General features: G+C 33.2%; 1 protein-coding gene across 1 annotated transcript; it reads right to left on the reverse strand.

Annotated features, from left to right (window-relative positions):
- Positions 1 to 1,941: 1,941 nt before the first annotated feature.
- Positions 1,942 to 17,198, reverse strand: LOC129218548 (ribonuclease ZC3H12A-like). The gene is made up of 5 exons (XM_054852886.1): positions 17,032 to 17,198; positions 11,945 to 12,105; positions 7,940 to 8,179; positions 3,146 to 3,253; positions 1,942 to 2,087 (listed from the first exon to the last, which is right to left on the reverse strand). Exons 1-5 carry the CDS (start codon positions 17,191 to 17,193, stop codon positions 1,976 to 1,978), a joined length of 783 nt encoding a protein of 260 aa, XP_054708861.1. The 5' UTR covers positions 17,194 to 17,198; the 3' UTR covers positions 1,942 to 1,975.
- Positions 17,199 to 27,121: the final 9,923 nt, after the last annotated feature.

Consider the following 27,121-nt stretch of genomic DNA (forward strand, 5'->3'; position numbering starts at 1 on the left):
CGCGTATAGGTCGAGAAATTTTGTCCAAAAAATGAGATCAAAGGAAGGGGGAGTCGACTTATACGCGGGTCAAATTTTCCGAAAAAAATATTCCAATCAACGAGAGCTGGGAAGCTACGAGAAATGCCGATGTGCGGTTACAGGTAGTTGCTGATAAGTTGATCGTGTGAAAAAGTAAACTTATTCAAAAATAATAACTAAAAAACCTAAATAATACACATAAATAAAAATAATTTTATTCCTCTTTATTAAGGATCAAATCAGCAATTAACAAATATCGTGAAACGTATGAAAATATTTATCGTCAACAGTCACGCCATTCAAATAATTAACTGCTATACTTTTTGTTTTAAGAGTGGCAACATACTTGCTTAATCATATCTTTTCAAAGCACGTGCGCACTTCTGCCTCCTGTTTTCTTAAGATGGCTGATTATTGCAAACAAAAGAGAAAATCCTACAATGCAAGCTTTAAGCTGCAAGTTATTTTATTTGCCGAATCATCGAACTACTCTGCTGCTTAACGTAAGTTTGGCGTGAGTGAAAAACTCGTGCAGGACTGGAGAAAGAAGAGCTGCTCAAAAACAAAGAAGGCTATGCGTCATGGATCTGCATCTTTTCCAGAATTGGAAAAAACTTTGAACGATTGGGTCATCGACTCATCGACTGCCGGAAAAATGGGTACACAGTTTCTCGAACTGCAATTCGTTTGAAAGAGCAAAAACTTGCCAAAGAAGTTGCTTCCGGCAGCACTTTCCGCGCATCAGCAGGGTGGTGTACCCGTTTCATGAATAGGCACGGCTTGTGCTTACGACAGCGCACCAAAATCGCATAAAAGTTGCCAGCTGATTTGGAGCATAAGATTATGGAGTTCCATAGATTCATTATCCGAAAGAAGCAAGAGGTTGCTTACGACCCATCTCAAATAGGAAATATGGACGAAACCCCCCTCTGTTTCGATCTCCCTGGAAACAGGACTGTAAACCAAAAGAGGGAGAAAACCATCCTCATAAAAACAACCGGTCATGAGAAGGCGAATTTTACTGTCGTTCTCTCGTGTTGTGCTGACGGGACCAAGTTACCGCCACTCATAATATTTAAAAGAAAAACTTTGCCAAAGTCTGTAATGTTTCCGACTTGCGTAGTGGTTCGAGCTCAAGAAAAGGGGTGGATGAATGAAGAGGGTGTATTAGATTGGTTGAAGACCGTCTGAAATAGACAGCCAGGTGCACTCCTTCAAAAAGAATCGCTTTTAGTGTGGGACATGTTTATTGCTCGCCGGTCCAACGCCGCGAAAAGACAAGCAAAAAATGAAGACTACGCTTGCCGTAATTTCAGGGAGGTTGACATCCGTGCTTCAGCCCCTGGATGTCTGCCTCAATGAGCCATTCAAGAACAATGTTCGTCAATATTGGGCAGAATGGATCAACTCAGGTTTGCCTACGTCAACAAAAGGCCGCAACCTGAGAAAACCCGACGTAGCATTGATCGCCCAATGGGTAAAAGATGCTTGGGAAGCAATCCCTCAAGAAATGGTAATCAAATCCTTCAAAAAGTGCTGCATAAGCAATGAACTGGATGGCACAGAAGATGAACTGATATTTAATGACCATAGTGCCGACAGCGATTCAGACTCTGATATCATTGACGATTCTGCAGCCGCCGATGTATACAATGACGCGGTGATGACGGAAGCGGACTTGAATGAACTTTTTTTTGCGTCTGACTCGGAATGCGAGTTTGAAGGCTTTTAGAAATGTTTTCCTATTTAATTCCTATTTTATTTGTAAATAAAATGTGTTCATTATTTTGAAATTTCTTTGAAAATAATTCGCAATGTTTTTGGAAAGTATGGGGGCCGACTTATACGCGGGTTTTAGATTTTTTCTCTAAAAAAGGGTCGACTTATATGCAAGATTGACCTATACGCAAGTATATACGGTAAATCTGTACAAATTTTATAAAATGAGCACAAATTATTTATAGTCTTCAGGGAAAGACAAATACTCCTCCAAACATGGTCCATTTCGACCTAAGGGATCTTGAGGTATCATTAAAATGTCATCCACAAAGCAAAACATTAATAATCTGAAAAAGTAAGATTTTAATAAATGCAATGTTACATTTATTGACATTCAAAAAGTTTATTTTAAGTTTTAGAAAAAAAATCAACTTTGCATTTAGAAATTAACAGTATTCCTAAAAGTGTGAACAAAAAACAGTTACACAGTCTTAGAAGTTTTGGAAGTTTCCAGCAGGGTAACTCTAACATGGTCCCTTGGCAATTAACAACAGAGTTGTAGGATAATTTTACATTTTAATGGAACTTTTATTGTTACTTAAAGTATTTTCTTTATACGTATTTGGTGGATTATTTTTAAATTTTACTGGAACCTTTAATAGTTTCTTGTGGCCTAACTTATTTATTTGGCAGAATTATTATATTTTAATGGCCTTAATAACTTTTGGAATGGCCATAGCACTAAGATTTTTGTAAACTCACCACAACAACTTTCTGTTACTTTGCCCAGTTTCCTAATGTCATTAAAATGTCTGTTCAATTCATTGTTTCCAGGAAAGCATGCTACAAAATGAGGAAACATCGGACATTTTGCAGCAATTATGCTCTTAAATATTGCGCATAGACAAGTCATATGATTATTTTACAGCATTTGGCGACCAATAAATCATATTTTTACACTAAGTTAGGTTTTTTTGTAAGACACCTAATTCTAGCATCAGCATTTCTTCTAGATTTTGTTTCTTCAGACAGAATGCAGCTTTCAGTCACATAAAAAGCACCTTTCCAATCATTTCTAATAACTGCAGTTACATTGAAAAGTAACTGTACATTTCAAAAACGTGAGCGAATAATCAAATCAAATGAAACGTTTTGAAATTGGAAATTTTCCGCCAGTTTATTTACGTTTTAACTGTTGCCATTTGGCAATAAGTAATAAGCTCAAATCCTGTGTCACATATGTTAGAGAAATTTATATATTGTATACAAATCTGGGGTGACCTCAAAATAATGTTCTAGAGAAATTGCTGTATCATACATTTTAGGAGAAAGATTCTTCTGTACTACCATTATTATAATTATTTGAAGAAATTCTAACAGATCTGCATATAATTTAGTAACTTACCTCTCTTCAATAGTTTTTTTGAAAGATTCATTTTCACCAATCAGGTCTTTGTAGTTATCATTTGAAAGTATAACTCCACCCGTTTTAGATGCCAGCTCAACAATAAATCTGATATAGAATTGAAAAACTTTAAGTAAAATATCAATTACGGTAAACATATTACACTATTATAATGTATACCTTAAACACACATGAATGTGTACAAAAAACTTTTGCAAATCCATGTAATCAAGTTGGCGAATCAAAACTACAATCTCGTTGGAGCTTATAGCACAAATGAAACCATTACATTTAATAAGATTCCCACTTTTATGTCAAAAAAGGTTGAAGTTTTAACAAAATTTAGCAACATACTCAGAAACCAATTTATATTTTTTGGAGAAAAAAAATGTTTTGACAATACACATAAAAAATTGGTCACATGTAATCCCCTATAGGGGCACATATGAACAATTGGAGATGGTATAACAGGAAATACCCAATGTTGTTTAACACAAATGCACAGATTACATGTGTTTTTCGGGTTTCAAAGAACCCCTTTTTCAAATGAAAGGTGTGAGCTTCTAGATGACACCCAATAAAAGCAATGAAAATGGACAGTAGACAGCTTAAATATCAAAATAAGCAATTAACAAAAGCAAAACAAGACAAAATGGAACTCAAAGTCGAAATTTATCGCATGATTCCTTCCCAGAGAAAACCGTTAAGCAATAAATTTCAGTAAAAAGACCCATAAAATACATTTTGCTGTCAAAATGAAACCCCTTATTAATAAATTAGCAATAAATTTCATGTTCAAAAAAGAATTTGCTACGAATCAACTGCCACATTTAGCAAAAGGAAGAATAATCATATCAAACAGCCACTCATGGCCTTACCATGAATTATCATTAGCAATTGCAAAGAAACATAGAAAAAAATTGCAAACGCTGAAATAAACACTACGAAAAAATCATGATCGCAAAAACAAACCATTCTTTGATAATAGTAAAAAAATTGCACAAATGCTATCTTAAACCTTTTAATTCATTTCAAAATATCTATTTTGGCTTTTGCGCTATTTTTAAAATAGCACAATAAATTAATGTCTGACTCACACAAGTTGAAATGAAAATAGACGATCAGAAAAGGATAAATTATGAAAAAGAGTGCAGAGTTAAAGTAACTTGGTATCAAATTCAAGTATTCATGTGCAATGTAACAAGAAAACTGTGACATTCAGAACTTAGCATTTAGCACGGTCGGGAAAAATCATTTTTTCTACCACCCTCTTATTGGGGATGTGAAACAATGATATCTAAAAGAAATTCTGGTTACACGAATGCGAAACAGGGTTACTTGTTCTCTACAGTTCTCTTGTACTAGTCCTGAAGGGTGCATTGAAAATGCACTTTTACCAGTTTTCAGGAAATTCTAAAAAAAAGATGATGTGTGCATCACATGACTTTCTTTCACTCCAATTCAATGTCATTTCACCATTACTGGCAATTTTAATGTGATTCAATAGTTTACTCTCTAAATATCACCAACAGTGGCAAAATTAAAATGGAATTTAAAAAAAAAATCACCAAACTTGTCGCCAAGTTGGCAACAAAACTTGGCGACCAAAAGACTGCCGATATATCGGCAAGTATCTGCCAAATTATAACATTACTTCAGTTTACATCGAAATTAACAATGATTTCCCCCCAAAAAGGGGCAAAAGACCCCTTTAGAAACACCCGAATGCAACCAAAAGGGGAGGTGCATAGATAGAATCACCCCACTAGAAGTCTACATACCAAATTTTAACTTTCTAGGCATACCGTTCTTGAGTTATGCGACATATATACATACAGACGTCCAGGGGCGTAGCTAAGGGGGGGGTTTTGGGGACAAAACCCCCCCCCCCCCCGAAAAGTTAGTCTCAAAAAAAAAGAGAAAAAGAAGAGAGAAGAGAAAGAAAAAAAAAAGAAGAAAAGGAAAAAATTCCAAGCGATTATACATATATATATATATATATATATATATATATATATATATATATATATATATATATATATATATATATATATATATATATATATATATATATAAGAAGTAACCCCCCCCCCCCGAAAGTCGGGTCTAGCTACGCCACTGCAGACGTCACGAGACAACTCATGGTAATTAACTCAGGAATTGTCAAAATGGATATTTTGTGTGTCTATACGTTCTTAGGCACTTATTCACGTGTGGTCTAGTCGAAAAAAAACTCAACATTCATTCGGGGGTGAGTAAAATGGAAATTAAGATTGATTTTTGAGTGAAAATATTTTTGCAAATACAATACTTCCTCTTTTGTAAAAGGAAGTAAAAAGGATATTGAGGGAAAGCTTATTCCCAGAAACCAGTACAATGTGCTATGATTGAACTAGCAGTATTTTCAAGGTTCATATTCAAATGGAAAATTTTGAATACTTTTTCATAAATTTTTTTACAAAAGTTTTGTTTAAATTCATACCTAAAAATGCAGCCAAACTACAGTATTGTGCGAATTATTTGGGACACACATGTTTTTTAGGAAAGCTATTTCTTTCTCTGAGATTTTCAGCTTCAAACCAGTTTCAACTGCATTTTCTTCCATTGTATAACTGCTCTTGACTAATTGAAACCAATTTGACCACGTGATCATGACATATCAAAAATGTTTCCCTCTAGTTTGTGTAAGATGTAAGAAGTGTTCGATTGTGCAAACTGTCAGCTTCTGACGCGTATTTAATTTATGCAAATCACTCCCAGGAGAAGTGCTAGAATTGTTACCCGTAGACAACATACTTCTATGACTGTGAGGGATGTTTCTGCATTAGTTGGAGTCGGGAAAATACAGTTATTTCTAGGATTATAATTCAGCAAAATACTTTTGGGACAGTGTCTCAAAAACAGAATTGTAAATGTGGACTCAAACGCAAGACTACTCTTCAAGGAGACAAACTTCTTGCATGAAATAGGAAAATGCATCCTCGCAAAACAAGTACCTACAGATCTTCAGAGAGAATTATCAGCTACTGATGTAAGGATGTAGTCATGGACAATTCAACATAGGTTTATTGCATCTGGGAAATTAGCAAGAACAAAAAACTAATACCTGCAATAAAGAGAAAATTTTTGGACTGGATCAGGAAATATCAATCTTGGACTGCACAAGACTGGAAGAAGGATATATTCAGTGACAAAATAATTTTACTGTGCAAGAGTTTCGACCAAGATTTGTCAAGCAAAGCAATGGAAAACCCATCAGAAAACAACATCTTTATTCAAATGTGATTTAAAAAATGAAAGCAGTCAAAAAAAACTTCCTTTTTCGAATTATCTTAAAATTTATTCTTTGTAAAGATATTTTCATACAGTACTAATAATTAATTAATCCAAACTATATGTGTTATGGTCTACACACTATCAGGGTTCGTACAGGTCCTTACAAGTCCTTACTTTTATATTTTGCCTTATAAGTGCTTACAAGTCCTTATTTCAATGCTCCAAGTCCTTATAAGTCCTTATTTTTACTCTGCCATTATTTAAAAAAATCAGATTCTTGTTTTTTTTAATAGAGCACTTGCTACTCACTTCATCACCCAAACTGTAGAGGACAAGCAGCAGTATTTAAATGAATTTAATTTCCCCTTAGAGAGCTCCTAAACTGCAGGGCAACTGGGGGCAAGCTGCTCCTAAACTGGGGGCAAGATTACAGTTGCTGGTGGAAAGTCAAGTGGTTGCAAGTGCTCCATTTCCACTAGGTGGCAGCTTTATTAATCTCAAACCTCGTTAAGGGAATTCGTGCAGAATGTGGGGAGGGGGCGAATGCGACCCCATCTCGGCTCTCGTTCTAGGAATCCACATCCATCAGTGCAACTGCCAATTCCCGATACAATTGGTCTATCTTAAATGACTGATACGAAAATTGAACTGCAATAACTAATCACTGTTGACACTTACATTTTTCAGAGTGTAATTAATGAATTTATTAAATTGTCTGGGTCAGTTAATGACATGCAAATAACCAAAGAAATGAGGACAGCTGCTACATCTGCTAGAGCAAAACACACCCAGTATTTGGAAAATTAAAAATCAAAGGACATGAAACAAAACAAGAAAAACGTAAAACATTAGAAGAGGAAGTAAATTTTTTTAAGAAGCAGAAAATGTTTCTCCAAAAAGACATAATGGAAGCAAATGCAAAAGCAAATCATTTGGCAGATGAGGCTGAAAAAAATCAAAGGACATTAAGTTGTTCATTCAATCACATGAACTAAAGAAAACACTAAACGAAAAAGAAATAAGTTCCGTGGATGTAAAATTAAAGGAAAAAAGTTTGGAATTAAAGATATTTAATCTGATTGCTAGGTTTTGTTTTTTTTCCCTCCATCTTTTATTATGTCACATTTTTAGGAATTTTTGTTGTTATTGTTTTGATTCTATCTTTATGTTCTATATTGTTCATTATCCTCTGAAATGTGTGTGCCAATTTAATTCTATTCTGAGGTCCTTATTTTTTGGTCCTTACAAGTCCTTTTGTTTTAAAGAAGTGTGGACGAACCCTGACTACTCCCCAAAAAAACTATAAAAACAATTCTTGAAAAGACTGGAAAAGAAATTCCAATAACTCAAACAATTGATTACTAGATGGTTTCAGCCAGTCCCTTGGGGACTTTGAGTTATTGAGAGTTGACTGTATAGACTTATTTTATTGACAGAGAACCAGACTGAGTTTTAGTCTAGAACAAGAATTGGTAACAGCATTATCAAAAATTTATTAGGCTGGAAAAAATACTTTACCTATCATCATAGCACGTAACTCTTTTTCCATTCACCTTCCTTGAGGGGGTAAAGACAACATGGCCTGATCTGGCAAGATCTTCTAAAATTGGTTGATCTGTTGTGACAACGGGTCCAAATGTACAATGCCTTCGAAAATTTGGTACAAAAGCTGTAACTTGTGTGTGACCTCGTTGTAGAAAATATTCAATACTTAATTTGATACCTTTGCAAGAGAATGTGTTATTTTTCTTCCCATGCCTATTTAAAAAAAATTAAAAATATATTATTCAACATATTAACCAAACAATCAAATTTACAACTGTATTTCAAACTGCATGAGTTTTCACCAGCAAAACATATCAAAATTAGTACATTGAGTGAAAACATTTTGCAGCATTCTTGAAAAATATTGTTTTACATTCATATCAATTTCATGTTATAAGTGATAAATATTACTTGAATCATACTACACATATTGAGCATATGTTTAAGTAATCACATCCTTATTAACCAGGGGCTGATCCAGACCCGAAATGGGTCTACTTTGCTGCCCCTTCACAAAATTCCACATTGTAAAAGCAATTCATTCACAAAATTTCACATCATAAAATAAATATATAACACAGGCTCGATCAGGGAAGATTATATTTTTTTAATACCAGAAAGCTTCTTATAAGGGCATATATAAGAGAGGGGCTGAGGGCTTGCTGACACTATAGTGGGACTGCTGCCTTAATTTTAATGACCCTCTCTGCAAAATTTCTCCTTATTCGAGTATTGGCATTTGGATAATTAAGGGAGTATTACCTTTTTGTACAAAGTTTTCTCAATCGAATGGGAATTTTTAGAGTTCAATGTTCAAATTTAAATAGGGATTTTTAGGGACTGTTGATATTACTCTGACGGGAAAATTTTAACTTTTTCTTTTATTTAAGCCAGATTATTGAACATGCTTATTGGCATAGCTTTCATTTTCGAGGTAGATCAGGTGACGCAGTGAGTAACTTGCATAAATGAAAGTTATATCGACTACAACAAGTGGAAATGGATGGCAAATTGCTAGGCTGGAATTCTACCTGTTTAAGAAAATGGTTAAAATATTGCTAAACAGGTGTAAGTAACACCATTGCCACAGAGATAAACTGAAAATATTTTTTCAATTCACTCTGCCCCACTATTTCCCTTTGCTCCACATTCCTCTACGTAAACATTTAAAAAAAAAAAAAAAACAGAAAAAAACTGGTCAATTCGTGATAGTAGCTATAAAAATGTCTTTCAAAGGTCAAAATTGTTTTACAGGCCATTTTGAACACATGTTTATACTTTTGAATCAAAAGCTAAAAAAGTCAACAAAATTCAAAAGCTTGGGGGCTCAGTGTCTACCTTTCTTTTCAGGGTGGCGACAGAAACTGAAAAAAAGTTCTCTGACTTTTCCCTGATTTCCCTGATTAAGTTCACCAAATTTCCCTGATTTAGGTTACCAATGATAACGGTTCCCTTTCTTTGCTCTACTTGAAATTCATTGTATGTTTGTATAAAATGCAGTATTTTAAACGTTTTAAGTTGTGTAAGTTGTGATCTAAAGATATATTTTTAAAAAATGCTACTTTTTTAACAAAATGGTTTTTTAAAAAAATCACGTTAATTTTTTTGGAAAAAAAAACTAAAAAACAGTATATTAAATTTTTCTACATGTAAAGATTATAGAAAATTTTAAAAAAGTACTTTACTTCTAGAAACCACTTAGCATAAGAATGTTAAGAAACTATTAAAATCACTCTTAAAAACATGTGTATTTATGGTAGAACGAAGAAGTAATTGAAATTATTTTGAACTAAATTTTCAAAAGGTATTATAATTGTTGCAAGAATAATAAGTAATAGTGAAAGAATGGAAGAACTAATTGACATATTTACGCAAAACATATGAAACCTTTTGACATCTATTCATAGGGAGCTTTTCTCTAATCAAGAACATAGGTTTTAATGAATGAATACAGCATTTTAACAATGAAAAATAAAGATATTTACTCTTTCAAATGATTTAAGTATGTAACAGAAAAATCTTAGATTGCTTTTGTAAGAAACAACTTTGAAATGCAAGGGGGAAAAAACAGAAAAAAAAGCAATTGGTCAACTTCAAAATGTATAAAAGAAGAATACAACTTGGTTATAAAATAAAAGAATCATTTAAGTCTGAAGAAAAGAAAACCTTTATAATCTGTGGCGACAGCAAATAGTATAGCAAAAAACAAAGTTTTTTTGATTGAAAGTTCAATTTTAACAATTAAATTAACCCTAGCATCAATGACCAGGTACCCGGGTACCTTTTTGCGACTTTTATCATAATTTTTATTCTTTCTAACTAGGTCTTGGTAAAATTGCTTTTAATCCTAGTTATTTACATGAATGTGAACAAAAGAAAGTTAAAACCGTGTTTTCAGAAAAATTTCCGGGGGCAGTTTTTTAGCATTCAAAATTTTTATACCTATATTCAATAACCGGGTACCCATTACACTGCACATCAAAAAATACCCCTTCAAAATGCTTCTGACACCATTTTTGATGATTCTCATGTGAAATGAGCCCTGAATCAAAATATGACTGCTGTTTTGCAACATCACTCCCCCCCCCCTTGATATCGCGCCCCCTAATTTTATTTGTGTTCGGCAGTTACATAAAAATTATTTCTATTTGATAGGAAAAACAGCATTGTATTCACCATTATTATTCTTCTGAAGGATTAGAGTAGTGTATAGTTCAAAAGCATGGATATTTGTGGCATGTTGGAACACTCAAGGAAGTCCCCCCCCCCTTAAAAAAATCTAAAAAATGTCAGACGGCATGACAGCAATGGTTGAGCAAATGACAGTGAGGATAAAAATTACAGATAATATTTTTCGATGCAACGGGCCACCTGTATGAGCTTCGCGGGCCCCATGTGGTTCGCGGGTCGTAAGATGAACATTACTGGTATAAATAAATGAAATCACTAGGAAATACCCAAGCGTAAGCCCTAATACATCCAGTCACAAAAAAAACTGGAGAAACACATTTTTTTCTAATGAACCATTTAGCAAGTAACGTAAATATAAAATGTTGGAAAAACAATAAGCCATTTTGTTTTTTTGGTAAAAACAAGCTAGACACATTTCCCAAGATGAGGGTGGAAGAAAACGTTTCAATTAAATGGAAGAGGTGTCAGAAAAAAAATATTTTCCTGCTCTAAATCTTCGAAATTCAACATGGGTATCCGATTATTGAGAGTAAGGGAAAATTTTGGTCATTGACGCTAGGGTTAAAAACGCGAAGAAGTAATAGCTTTTAAGCTTTTATCAGTATTAATTCAAAAACCAAAGATTTCTTCTTGAAACTGCGATTACAGTTTGCTAATCACTTCGAGACAACGGAATAAAGGCAAAGGAGCTAAGGCATTAATGAAGGCTTCCTCTTTGCCTCTATGGTTGCTTATTTTACGTCGCATTGAAAGCGTGAAAGGAAATTTCATGCTAGGTAAGATAAACAACCTAACAGACACAGGAGCAATCTTAGGAAGTTCATCCTGCGGTTAATAAGCAAGATTCAATACTTTGACGTTTAACCGAAACAACTTTTAAATAGACTTCCTGTTTATTACGATGTAAAACAATGGTTTGTTACAAAATTATGTACAGTTTTTACAACGGCATGAAAAACCATGGAAATAATTTTTTATATCATTTCATAACAAACAATTAGGCCATTGTCTTCTGTTCTTCTGTTTCAAACACATGGTTTATTAGGATGACGCTCCAAGCACACCATGATGTTTGTTATATTTACCATATTTTATTGTACAATCTAAATAGGAGCCGTACATTTAATCACAGTAAAAAGAAAACTCTACACAATTATAGTAACATTCTTGGTATCATAACTTAAAACTTGTTTTTTTTCCCAGATTTACAAGGGCCCAGATAAACAAATTAGGTTCTATTACATAAATAGCATGCTTATAAATTTCAAAAAAAAAAAAAATACTCACTCCCTGGCTATATTACTTCCATCAATAACAATTGGTCTTAATAATTTGGGATCTTTAGGAATTGGCTTTACAACTGATGAGGAATTATTACTTTTCACACTCTCAGAATTAACTTTGATAGGAATAAACTCTTCAGCTGGAATGCTTTTGTGCTTGCAGACCTGCAAGGGGAAAAATTGTTTTAAAATAGAAGGGATGAAGGAGACAAGTTTTTTTTATTATGTTTTTTAAAGAAAATCAAAAGCAAACATAAACATAAATCAAATATAGCTATTAGAATGTTGAATAAGCTTTCATTTCTTTTTATTTATTTTTTTGTGAAAGTTAATGCTTTAGTTACAAAAAACATGTTACTGAAAGCATTGTCCATTGCTAATCACTACTTTTTACCATCTGCCTGGCAGCACTTGAGTCCCATGTTGAAAAAAACAACATGTCTTTTGAGCGCATCCATGAGTGCACCCAATTTTCAGCATCTTCATAAGAATGAAAATTCTGCTCAGCCAGGCCATGTATCATCAACCAGAACAAATGGTAGTTGGAATACACAGGATATCACAGGGACAATGTCCAGTGAATATGACGGCTGAGGTAGGACTTACACTTAAGTGTTTCCAATTAGATTTTTACAGAATTGCAGCATGTGGCCAAACGTTGTCATGCTGCATAATGACCTGGTTGCATCTCTGCTTGTACCACGGTTGTTTTTTATTCAATGCTTGACTTAATCACTTCATTTGTAGTCTGTATTGATCTCCCATGATGGATTCATTTGGTTTGAGCAGCTCAAATCTTCTCAAACTTTTCCGGTGCACCAGAACGTTCTTATCTTCAAAATAAAAATCATTATTTTTAAAGGGTCTAAAATAATCTCAACAAATTGTTTCAGGAAGAGTATGATCGCAGAAGGTCTCCACGAGAATTTCATAAAACTTAACTGCAGACTTTTTTTGAATGAAATAATGCAGTAAAATTACTTGACGAAATTTGACATATTTAGGCTGTGAAAAATAAAGTTGCTTGCCCTTTGCAAAATAACACACACTGAATTTCAAGTTTGCTTGTATATTGTCACCTCAAAGCAACAGTAGGATATCTTAGTGTTATTTCTGGGATTAGATGTCTTAGTGTTGCTCTGAGGCAATGATATTGCTTCGTCACTATCATAAAATAGTGCAGTCAGTTCAAGTAACGCCATTAGTCGGAAAACAGCATGGACTTATTTAACTACCCAATACATTATGCATTCAATAAAAAACATCAGAAAAAAGGAACCACTGCCACTCGTAAACAATCATCATTATCATGTATAAAACAAATCGTTCATTCACTATTTAGTTGAGGAAGATATCTAACTCAAGTCAAAAAATGAAGTTGGTGAATGGGAAAGCAAGACTGTTTAGCTCTGGACAGGAATTCTAGATAATATTCAATTAATTCCTTCTGTCCAGGATTTTTCCAGCAAAGAAAAATATTTTAGCTTATAAAAAGTTAGTTTTCCTAAGTCATGGAACTTTTGCACTTTATGCATTTTTCAAGTTTTCTTAGAATATATGATCTATAAAATTAGTACAACAAATTATTTCAAAACAGTACTTCCTTTTTTTTACCTAAATAACGTGAAAAGTAAATGATTCCTTTCAACTGGTAAAGTCAGTTGTTAATAGCATTATGTCTTATAAAATAGTCCTTTAGGTTTTTTCAGTTTGAGAAGAACTATTGAATAACTTGTATCTTTAAAAGGAATAATAAATATCGTTTGAATGTACAACTTACCAGGAATGCTTCAAAGTTACAAAGATCTTCTTTTTCAATTAAAAAGAAGTGAGCTTATGGTTGAAAAGACATCTAACAAAAGCTTTTGTCTAATGTCTTTTATATAATTCAACCAAACTGCTAGAGACTTTATTTAAAAAGGTTTTGACAAAAAATGTAATCCAAAAAACAAGACAAAACTTTGCAGAATGAAAATCAATGAGACGCTTGCAAGAAAATAATTTCTAGCTAAGCGTGTGTTTAACTTATTAAAGATTGATTTCTATTATGTTAATAGTTCCTTTTTTAGATTATTCTAAATTACTAAAGGATTTTAAAATAAAGGGAAATAAAAAAGAAGCACATAACAGCAAACTTTTGACTGTTGCCGATTATACACTGGATAAAACTTTTTAGGTTTTTTTTTTTTTTTTTTTTTTGAATTTTGATCACAAACAAACAAATACTGATTGCAAATTTTTAACAATCCTGATTATGTGTTGGATGAAATTTTTTGCACAGTTTTTTTTTTTTTTTTTGAAGTTTTTGTCATGAAAAGTGGCCCCCAATAGCAGACTTTCAGCGATCAGCGATTCAGAGCAGGATGAATATTTTGGAGAGGTTTTTTTTGCAGGTTTTTGACGCAGGCAGGCTCAAAGATATGCTTTTGAAAAAGGATGATGCAAAGATTTGGCGCAGCTGTCCCATCCCTAAATTTGTGATAGCTAAGAATGCTCAATATGAAATGACAGGATTTTTTTCATTAAAAAAAAAAAGCCCAAAAAAGTTTTTTTTTTCCACACAATGAAAAACGTTCACAAAATTTTTATATTTTCAAATTGCAGACCTAAAGATAGAAACCTAGATTGAGCTCTGCTCTTGTGTCAAAATATTATGCTTTGATTACAGACCCCGAAGTGTTTTTTTGGGGAGAAAAAGTAGGAAATAAGGAATCAAAAATTGAAAAAGTAGGAAAAGTAGGGGAAAAATCATTTAAAAAAGTAGGAAAAAATAGGAAGAGATTAGACTGCGCACAGATCTAAAGGAAACAAATTTAGAGTAAATGTTATTTCTAATGTAAAATAAACTAACAGTATTTTTGATTTACAACTATCCCAAAATAAACTAACAGTACTTTTAAAGTATTAAAGGGGTTTAGTGAAAGGTTGAGTTGCAAAAAACAAAATGAAAGAAACAAGCTGACAATCATCAGTATGGAAACTAAGCTGATGGAAACAAAGATATATGAAAATAAAATCCAAACAAAGAAACACTTTTCAACAATACAGTAATAAAATGTTTAAGTGTGAAAGAATAAAATGCAAAATAGCGATCACAAAAAAACCCTCATATTTTGGTGCAATAAAGCCATTTTTGTCAAACATTTGTTTTGTCAAAAACGAAACATTCCTTTGAGAGCATCCATTTATCATTTGAAAATACTAACACTTTCAGCTCCTGTTGTCATAAACTCTGATACAAAAAGCAAAGTAAATATTAAATTGGTTTTAGTTAAAAATAATCAGCAGCTGACATGCATTCTTGCAGAAACAGGGGCAGATGTTTGAATTTGAAGAAAAAGGAAAAAGACTGAAAATACAGAACTAAAATAAATTTCTTAAATATGGGACATAAAATTTGTAATAAAATAATTAAACTAAATAAATAACGAAATAAGTAAACTATAGGATTTGTATTATGTTGTGTACTTTTAGCATTCAACATAAATTTTTTGTTTCAGGCACGTCATTTATGTGGGGTCAATTTCTCCCCTCACTGGCTATGGCAAATTAATGCTTAACTATACAAGTTTGTGCGGTTTTTGTTGTTTCCAGATAAAATTTGCATTCAGTATACATCCTTTGTTAGCCACCCCCGGGGGGAAATCAGAATGACGGGCCAGTTTTAATTTGAATTAAGCAATAAAAACGAATATTGTTTTATTGGTTTGATGATTTTTTTATCGCTTTCTTGTTTCAAAATGTTACTGAAAAAAAAAAAAAATACAAGCATGGTTAACGTTTTTATCAAAGCCAAAGATTAATTACTAATGTTTCTCTGTGCATAAAAGTGAAGACATGTAGTTTCTTTTGATCCTCATCATACGACAAAAATATTCATTCGGAAATTGTTCACGAAATTGAGTGAGGGGGAGCACCTGGTATCAAATGCCAGCATATATCTCTCCCCCCCCCCCCTTGATCAGGCGCTCTGAGTACAATAACTTACAGTAGATATGCCGCATTGGTATAATTGTCGCACCTCGAAAAGTGTAAAAGTGTCAAAAGTTTTTTAGATGTTCCGCAATGCCGCATTACCATAAATGCAGCACATAAAAATGATGAGCAACTCCTCAATATTGATGATATATCAGAGTAGAAAATACCCATTAAAAAGAAAAAAAATACAGTACATATTTTCTTGTGGCTCTATCCCCCAACTTTTAAAAATGTAAAGAAATAAAAACGGAATCTCGCATTTAAATTGATTTTCGGTTTTTCTCCAAAAAACGGGAACTTTTGCCCATCTAAGTTTTACCGATTTTTTTTTTTTTTTGCAAATAGACTTTTTGCAATTCGCAATTATTTTTGAAGTGATCTGTTTTTGCGAATTTCTGTTATCTGTGCCTTTTATTTTGTACTAACATCAATAAAATATGTACAGTGTACAGGTTTTTCATTTTTGGCTTCCTTACGTTCCTTTTAAGGTTTTTCATTGCCTTTCTGTTTAAATAGAGCTTCATTTCACTTGTAATCAACTATACAAAAAATTGGCAAACAGGAAATTCGGCTTTTCCCGCACTTTTTGGACAGTCGGCCGTTAACTTTAATTAAAGCTTCTAATTCAGGGGTAAAAAATATATAATTGCATCAGAATGGGCAAGTATCTGTTTCTTTATTGTTTCGCTGAAGTCGGGGCGATAAAAAGAAAGGTCGATCATAAACGCCGCAACAGCAAAAAAGTCACTTACAAATATTTAACTTTTAAACACGCAGATGCCGCAGTGTTCCTTCCAGAAATTACTGTATTCAGTCAATTAAAAACTTGCGATTCGCTTGTTTCTTTTACTTTTTAAAATTGAAACATGCAGAAAATTATCGGTGCGGCACTGTAAAAATAAGAAAAAATGCACAATTAGAAGTGCAATACTAAAGAAAGAAAAAGTAGGAAAATAAGGAGAGACCTCTAAAAAGTAGAAAAAATAGGCAATCTTCGGGGTCTGTGATTATCTGTTACAGTCTGAAAAACTGCAGAATGCAATATTTCAACACACTGCTTTGTTTTTCATGAGCTTCAGAGAAAGAAAATTAGTATATTTAAGAACAACATACTTTTCGTTGCAATTTTTTCTTTGGTTTTGTTGCAAAAATTTTTGGCACTTCATGATTTTGTCGTAAATTGAGCATAGTTTCAACTGTTTGGTTTGATTTTTGAAAGAAAGTCTGAGCCATATTTGATTGCAAAGGATAACTTCCAGTCCCGAGGAAACCCATGTTCCTTCTCTTGAATGCCTGATAGGTTAAGGAGAACAAAACAATAAACACAAAAGTAAATGATTAAATAAAGCAAGATAATTAAAGTACAATAATTAGAATTAAATTGCATGTCTGCTTAAGACACGCAAAGCAGAAAATATAGATCTCCATATCACTACGTTAGTAGAAAAGTACATGAACAAGTTTAAAAGCCTATTATTTCCTCCTGCAGCAACATTAAATGCTGTTTTAGCAAGGACGAAGTAACAGAAATACAATGGGCTGCCAACTACGAGATAACTCATAGATCGTGTTCTTTTCTAGGACGCCAACTACGAGTTATCTCGTGCTTGTTTACTTGCCATTTTGTGCAGCTTCGATTAAACTCACTTGAAATATATCAGTGCTAATATCAATAGATGGCTTTTGGGAAAAGAACAAAAAAAATATAATTATAAAAATTAATTCAAATTCAAGAAATAAAATATTCTATTGTTTGAGGAACTTCTTAAAATAATCTCCAGGGCTAGCTCCTCTTTACAGGCTGGACGGAAATAACGCGTTTCTTGTCGTTTTGTGCTTGGGTACACATACGACATGGCCTTGTCAGACGATGTTTTTTCTTTTTTTGGTAGGTGGTTTCCTTTTTTATGCTTTTTGATGAAAACTATATACTAGAATTCAGGGTTGTAAAAGTTTTGGCCAGTGGTGGTTTTAACCATGGATAAAACCAGTTTTAGCCAATGGACATGGATATAGGAAATAATAATGTTTAAAATCAAAACAGATGAGTACATAATTAAAAAACTTTTTAAACATCAATTCCATAATCAGGCACTATTCATTATTTACGTAAACAGTTAACTTTACGCCTGAAGCAAGTAATAAATGACGGCATGTTCAAACAGGTTAGTCATATCATAGGAGAAATATGTGATAATTTTTTAAAAATATGTTTCAAGCAGTGTAAATTACATAACCTATACAGTGAAACTTTGGCAACTTGACAGGTGGATAACTCAACTACCCCGGTAACTCAACATTTATTTTTCTTATGGTTGGCCCAAGGCCGCCCATATGGCCCACGCCAAGCCTGATGGGCGCCGTCGTGCAAACGTCTTTTGAGCACCTTTATGCTTTGGCGTTTGGGGAAAATATAGTTAACACCTGGAAAGAAGTTTTGTAAACAAATATAAAATGGAAAAAAATAAGTTTTGCATTTAATTTACTAAAACAATAATGTGTGAATATTTAGTTTTGGAGTAGGGCGTACATTTTACTTCATGTCGCGAAATTATTTAGAGTTCAGCAGCTCCTCTGATATGCTAATGATGCATTTTGGAAAAAGGAAAATGTTTGAAATAGCAAAGTTCATGCCACTGTGAGTATCTATCTAATCTCTAAGTGATAAATAATAAATAAAACAGTTATACCTGTCAAAACATGACAACAGAAGCAATGGCGCACATAGAAAATAGTTTCAGAGGAGTTCATTGAAAAAAAATTCTCTTGTAAAATTTTTGAAATTGGTAGTTTTAAAAGATGCAATTTTATACGGTCTTTGATTGTGTTATGGGAGAAAACAATACCAGGGGCTCCAAGGAAATTTGTAGAAGTTGAAGCTTTAAAACGCGATTATAGGCCGTATTTATTGACGTTAGAATAGGACATGAAACTCTGGGATTCTAGAAAGATTTTTTTTTGTAAAACAGTTAGAAATTAATTTCTTCTCTCCCCTCCAATTTTTAGAAACTGAACTTCCAAAAACGCAATTGTAGACAACTTTGAAGATTTTTACGGGACGAAGATTTTGGAGCTCCTCCACTGGAAATTTTTTCAAAATTAAAGCCCTAAAAACTTGAGCAATATTCTATGATATTAGGAAAAGAAGTTCAGAGGCTATTTCACTTAAATTTTACGTAAGAAATGTTTTAAAAACCTAAATTTTAATGATATTAAAGGAAGGCAGTTCGCAGGCCCTTCCCCAAATGTTTTCTGAAATTGAAGTCTTAAAAACGCTATAGTTAAGACCATATTTGGTAACATTAGGGCTGGCAGTCTTTCGAAATTGAAGCTCCAAAAACGCACTTTTAGGTGATTTTCGAAAGTAGCTTCAAGCTATGTGGTCATAGGCGGATTTAGGCTGAAAGTTTTGGGGGTGCAACAGTAACGGGGATCTGGAGGGAGGGAGGATATTCCCGGAGTAACAAGGCAGTGGCGAAATCAGAAAGTAATTTTAGGCGGCGCGCACTTTTAAGTCTAAAAAACTCGATGTAAACCATATTTAGTAATATTAGGGGATTGGCAATTCTTAACATTTCAAACTGCAGAAAATCTTCAACGAAAGTCGATGTTGTTAGAAGCAATGGGTGAATTCAGTTTCTGGTTTGGAAAGGCATTCACGTCCCAGAAAAAAATTGCAATAGTAGTTTTGAAAACGCAGTTTTACAGTTCTTGGTGATATTTTAGAGGTGAGAAAGGTACGTGGGGCTCCAAGGCTATTTTTAGAAATTTAAGTCTTATAAATGTGATTATAGTCCATATTTATAGTCTGAGTTAGGAATGATACTTATGGACTGTCTCCAATCGATTTTTTGAAAAACAGATAGAAATACGTCCCCCAAACTACCTCTTTAATTTTTCATAATTGAAGTTCCAAAAACGCTATGGTGGACAAGTTTTGATGCTGTTACCAGACATGGTGCTCTGGAGCTCTTCCCTGGAAAATTTTCGAAATTGAATCCTAAAAATGAAATTCTTATGCAATACTCCATGGTATTAAAAAAAGGATTCTCCTACTAAATATTACGAAATAGCAGTTTTAAAAACCAAAACATTAACAATCTTTTGATAATATTAGAGAAAGGGCGTCGGAGGCCGTTGTTCGAATATTTTCCAAAATTAAAGTCTTAAAGACGTGAGAGTAAGACCATATTTGGTAATGTTTGGGACACTGCAGTTTTTCAAAACTGAAGCTCCAAAAAGGCAATTTTAAAAGATTTTCAATGTTTTTAGGTGATTAGAGGATCTTTCTTGGAAATTTTGCGAAAGTGAAGCCCAATAAACGAAATTTGAGATGCTCTGTAATAACTTCGGCTGGAGAGAGGCTTCGGAGAAGAAAAATTTTGAGCACTATTGGAAAAAATTAAAACGAAATAGGAAAAATGAAAACGAAATTTAAAAAAATGAAAAAAGAAAAAAAAAGGGAGGAGATATGAAAGAAAGAGGATTGTGCGAGGAGGGGGGGGGAGAGGCATACAATTCGTTTTAAGATTTTTTCCCAACATTCTTTTTTTTTCTTAAAGTAACTGAGTTTTCCCAAAATGAGAACTTTTCTTCCATTCAATAATAAAGAATATTTTTTTAAAAACATCAACTCAGCATTTTGTGGGGAGGGTCACCGGTCTTGTGCCCCCTCCCCCTGGATGCAGCATGGCAGGCAGGCCTTGATTACTGGAATAGGCCAACTAGGCAGTGACCTAGGGCCCTCAAATGGCTTAAATTACTTCAGTCTATGGCTAAAATTGTTTCAGCAAATGGCTAAAGTTATGAAGTTTAAATAAAGGGGGCCTCAAAATGTATTTGGCCTAGGGTCCCTCGAAGTCTTAATCGGGCCCTGACTGCAGCAAAAAGTCCGGGGGCCCCCTTCAAAAAATTTTTAAAAATTTACCTTAAAAATGTTGCCTTTTAGTTGATTTCGAAGTAGATTTCATTGATAAAGTTTGTTGCAACAGTCCTTTTTTTTTTGAATAACTTATTTGGGAAATTTCTTTATTTGCATGAAATTATTTATTAGTTTTTTTTAATGGATAAAATTACTTTAATTCTTAATATGAAAGCACAGTTATGTTTTTCTTGCACTAGCGAAGTGTGGTGATACAATGGATTCAAGTAAATTTACTATATAGTTGCTGTGAATTTTTTTCCCAAAACTGCGTTTCTGGGTGAAATATACTAAATTATTTTTTTTGAAAGCCCAACCAAAAGTTTTGAGGGTGCGGTGCACCCCCTGGCACCCCCGTAAATCCGCCTATGTATGTGGTTTGGTATTCGAGGACTTTCCCTGGAAATTTTGCGAAATTGAAGATTTGAAAATGAAATCTGAGATGCCCCGTAATGCTTTTGGTGGCGGGAGAGGGAGAGAATCGGAGTAGTAGCATTTTGAAGACAATCTTACTTTCAGATGAACTAGAAAAAAGGAAATAATAAGGAAAAAAGAAAAAAAATAGGGCAGTGGGCGGAGTAGCTGGGGGGAACAATTAGCTGTAACTACTGAAAATGTTTAATTCAAAGATTTCTTTTTGAAAGAAACTTAAATTTTTCCCCATCATCATTATTTTTTTCTTATCAAAATCACTTTGTTTTCCTAAGATGTGTTTTTTTTCCTCTTAAATAATAAAGAGTATATTTGAAAAACATTCAACTCAGCATTCTGGAGGTGCATAAATTATAGTACAACATATTCACTGCAAGAACCAAAATGGGAAATAGCAAAATTCTTGCGCTTCGTATGCTCGACCTTGAGAAATTATAGACATACTGAAATAGCATTCGCAGCTCCACATATGAAGGAAAATGCTCATGTATGCATAAATTAAAATCATGTGTTTTCAATGTAAAAGATTGCGCTTCTGAATAGCATGTTTGGACACAACAAGGCAATTTCTTCCTTTTAGAAAGAAAACAAGGAGGATTGCTTATTTTAATGAGCGATATAATTTAACCATCACTATTAGATACAATGAAAGTTCAATTTTATTTTTTTTGGTTGGAGATTTTTTCCACTCATTTGGAGCATTTTTGTTTGATAGAGCTTGGCACCTTTTTGACTCTGGTGCCGTCGTGCATCGCACGACCTTGCACATAGGGATGACGCGGCCCTGGTTGCTCAATGCTAGTTTTAATGGGCGAAAACCTCGCTAACTTGACACGCATTTGCAGAGACTCCTATAAGTCGATATCTAATTGCTATTGTAGTCCAATTTTCGCTACCAATATTCTTGTATATTAACCGGAGTCAGCCACTCCACTCTGCTGTTAGCGTAGTTGTTAAAAGCTAGGAAAGGGTAGGATAAATCTATCAATGGAAGTCTTCTAGAGAAAGGAATGTTGACATGTTTTGCACATGCTGCTCACATGTTGTGAGCAGGAGTTATTTTTAACAGACATGACTGACAAGAAGCTTTTTCACCTCTTTCTTTTTTAATTATGTATTTATGCCTCATAAGGTATTCAAATATAGTGATTTATTATGTACTTTACAAAAAAAAAGAAAAAAAAAAGAAAAATTAAGTGGAATTATTTTTCATTATGTGTATGTTAACAGGAGATACAGTAACTCTTTAAGAATTAAAATAATGGAACCTCAATAAGTAGACAACCGCTTATATCGGCATGTTTTCATGTTCCCTTGGGGTGTCGAGTTATTGAGGCTTCACTTTACTTGTTTCATAGTTTTATGTGCACAAAATGAATTTCAAATCTAAACAAAGTGAATATATTACTTAATTTTTAATACATTGAGTACATGTTACAAGTTTTGTGAAGAATAGCTATCAGATTGTATTGCAGGCTGTTTAGTATTCCTAATAAACTAGTGTCCTTTGTCTTTGTTGTGAATGATTTTTAATGTTAATATAAGAAAAGTTGCATTTGAATCAATAAATTATGCATACAAACTATATATGTACACATATTAGTGTGCTTTTATACAACACAGTTTTGGTCAGCTCGATGTTGATTAAAACCAGTTTTGGTCGGTTTTTGTCAGTGGCATGGCCAAAATATGTTTTGTCCAGCCAAAACAACAACCCTGCTATAATTACGAGTTTTTAATAACATATTGCAAATAAATCAAATTCATTTCATGCCAGATTTTTGAAAATTCCTGAGGCAGTCAATGTTTCAACTACCAATAAGTTCAACAATACTTTGTAATTATGCATTATATCCCCCCTAATAAAGCTTTATTGGAGTTTTAAAAATTAATCTTGCATCCTCTCAATATTGTGTACAGTTCCAAATTTAAAAGAAATATTAGCTACTGTGTATTTATTTCTCTGAAGATGTCATATCTGAATTTTAAATCTCACTTTCAACTGGAAATGAAACACATAAGCCTCTTTCAAGATACACTTTTCGACCCCGTAAATCTTCGCTCCGGCTCCGCAAAATCCAATGTAAAAAGAGGTTTTCCACTGTACCAGAGAAAGAGGTTTTTACCTAGCGAGTACAAGTTGACGAACTTGTTTCACATAATGCATTCTGGGTAAAAACTCCACTTTCACTCCAGAAGGTAGCAGAAGGAGACAAATTCCCCATACACCCCACAAATAACCGGAATGCGGTGAAAAGCAGATTTTTCCCGGGTCAAAAGTGTCCATGGAAACGGACATATAGTGTCAGTGAAAAGATATGTAAACATATTCATTAACCTTCGACATTTTAGCATTTTGCTGTGTGAAGCCTTTTTCCCAATTTTAGCTTTTTTTGCTAAAGAGCATTTGAATCCAGTTTAAACCCTGCTCCTCTATTTTGGGGCAAGAGACAGTAGCCCTGGTAGTTGCTGCTATACAGCATAATTTAGAACAAAATTTCAATGAAAACCTACCTAGGATCACTTACATTCTTCTGCTTCTCACTGCGTCAAATAATTAAAATCCAATAGCCTGAAAAGCATAAGAGAGACCAATGCACAGTAGACTTTGACGTACTGTACAGTAGATTATAGACCTTTTTTTCTTATTTCCTGAAGTCTCATATTTACAACTTAAAAAATAACATAGGAAATACTAAGGTACTCAGCCATTTAAGCAGATTTTATGCTTTATGTGGTGATCAAAGAATTTTTTACACTTGAGTTTTTTATTATTATTATTATTATTTGATTAAGATTGAACTACTGACTATAACAGTATATAGATGCTGTTAATAGAGCAGGAAGAGAGAAAATCTAAAGTCGACTTTCTTGTTATTTTCAAGCAGAAGACAAAATCTTATGACTCAAAATATTGAGAAAAGAGACGAAATAAAAACTGAGATAACAGGAGATAAATATTTTTTTTTAAAAAGAGACAAAAATCAATCAACTTTGAGGACACCAATAGAAGAAGTGTTCAATTATTTTCATGTTTTGTCTGAAATTAATATGTTGAAAAACTTTTCAACAGCAGCATTGCTCATTTTACACACACTGCCTTAAAAGAGACATGAATTTGTAGGAAAAAACTAGAAAACAAAAAAAAAAAAGGAAAACAGAGAAAAATTACAAAAATGCAGAAACTTGTGAATCCAAAGAATCTCATGTATGTACTATAGTTGGGGTAAATCTAACCTGGCACCATTATGAAGAGTACACAGATCCTAATCATAGGCTGGCCACCTAACCACAATGTTGATAGGTTAGATTCGCCCCAACTATATAGATATGAGCCCAGATAAAACGGTTTGACTGCATAGGCCCTAATTTGGCTGCAACAAGGGTTCAAAATTGCTAGTTAGGCATCAGAAATGCAATAGCATTTCTTTTGAGATTTAACCTTTTTTAAATTTATTTTCCTTTTGATATTGCATTTTAGTATGAGCCAATTGCAAGAGTAAATTAGGTTATATATGAATAAATTTTTAATAATTCATTCCGGCATTTAAACTGGATATAGGGAAGAGATTCGTTCACCCTCTCATATCGTGAAACTGCAATAGTAGGCAATAGTATTTTGATAATGGAAACACAATGAAGAAGCGATGGTATGTTTACATCCCGAAGTGTCAGACACCTGTTTTGCGGTACAGATGTGATAAACCCCCGCATTTGGCGACATCCGATTTTTTGCACAAAATTGAAATTTTTCTCGCCAATGAGGCGATAATTTTTTAAGCATGGCATCCCTGGTGAAACTAACATGTGTTTGGCAACGAGAAGGCAATCTTGTTCAAACTTGTTTACTTGGTTTCACGCAGGAGAGATACAGGTTGTTTCGTACAATATACCTTATAGGAAATCTTATTTCGTGCTAGTTTAAATTCAGTAGTTGTGTTTTGAAGTAAAAACATTAGAAAATGCCAGTTTCTTCAAACTTGAACGTTAATTAAAAGTTAACTCCAACGTGGTGTGTATCTGTAACGTGCCATTGTTATATGATGCTTTGTTTTGGACTGAGTGTGAGGATTTATACTATAAAAAGGTAAGTTCCTTATTTTATAATTTTTAAAAAAAAACCCTCACTTCCGAAATTCTTTGTTTTTTTACAAATCCTTGAGGGGTTCTTGTAGTTTTTAACTTTATTTTTACTGTATGTAAATTAATTTTGCAAAAATAGTACAGTTATTTTGTTCTAAAAGTTAATTCTTATAGATGCCACGAATTATTTAGACATATTCTATTAACGTGAATCCCTGAGGTACTGAATTTCTGAAAATAAGTTGACCCCAGCATTTTATAAAAATATAAAGTTGTTATTTTATGTAAAATATAAAAGGTATTTTGAGAGCATGTCTGTATAGCAAATAAATGTATGGTATTTTTGTATCGTTTATGTTTAGGATGTTTTGTTGAGACGTTTCTACTTTTCATACATGGAAATTTGAGTAACTAAGCGCTTTTTTGGCTGAAATAGTTATGGATTTTGGGAATGTTTTCCGCTTTAAACATCGGGATTTGAATCGCTTTGCTCTTTTTTTAGCAGAGTGTGAGAAAAGTTTTTGCTTGATGAAATGCATGTTGTAAAATAGCTTTTATTTCTATTGGTACATATTTCATTGGTGAGCTATTATGGTAATTTGTCAATTTAAGCATTTTAAATACTTTCTAGTAATTGTTCCTTGTGTACAAAACCTTTCTAGTTTCTGGTATTTTTGAAGCGTATATTCGCGATGTTTTTTGTTGTAATTTTGTGTTGTTTTTATATATAGTGTGTTCTGAATTGCTTTGATCGTGTTTTTTTTATCTGATTTTTTCCTGTTGGCGCTAAAAAAAGCATTGCTAAAAACGATGTATGACATATGTCGTCATACATCGTTTTCTTGGCGACGCTTTCTTGGCGCTAACAGGAAAAAGTCGCCAAGGGTATATGACATCAGTTCCCTGTTTTGCACATGCTTTTGAGGATATGGATCACTGTCAGTTTTCAGAGTTGAGATTTTTTTTTTTTTTGAATTGTGTGTGTGTGTGTGTGTGCGCGCGCGGTGGATCAAAGAGGTCGGTAGCGTTTTTGAAGAAACCAAGTGATACATACATTGTTTTATGGTAGAAGATTTGAAACATTGTTACAAGCATGAGAATTGCCAAATTTTGGCTTTCTTTGCTGCAATTTTGAAATATGTTTGAAGAGTATACTTTGGGATACTTGATCCTTTCGAACCAAAGGAACTAGATCAGGGATTAAGTATCCTTTAATATTATTATATATATATAAGTATATGCTATTAACAGAACTTATTTTTTAACAGAAATACAGCGGCTTTACAAAATCTAGCTTACAGCTACAGTAAATCCCCTATTAATAGTGAAAGCTTATAAAAAGAGAAATCTGACTTGGGGGAGTTGCTATAACATTTTAAAAAAAATTCTCAGCCCAACTATTAAATTTATTATTAAGCTAATCAGGAACTTAAATTATCTAAAATTATTCTTGAAATTTGAAAATTAAGAGAAAAAAATATTTTCATTTGAACCACTAATTTTAGCTGATTGATAGTGTCTATTTTAAAATATATTTATAGTTCACGACATTAAAACACTAATTTTGTTCATTACTACTTGCATTTACAGCAGCATTTAAATATATATATATATTTTTAAATTCCTTAGTTATCACTGTATACTTGATCAAAGACTGATGAAAAAAGGATGAGTTTCTTAAGCACTGCTAGTTTTTTCCTATTACAAAGTAGATTTTGTTTGTTAAATATAAGTTTTAATAACTATTGTTTTTGCTTTGTTTCATTT

Source organism: Uloborus diversus, chromosome 1, assembly GCF_026930045.1.
Source record: "Uloborus diversus isolate 005 chromosome 1, Udiv.v.3.1, whole genome shotgun sequence".
Lineage (NCBI taxonomy): Eukaryota > Metazoa > Arthropoda > Arachnida > Araneae > Uloboridae > Uloborus > Uloborus diversus.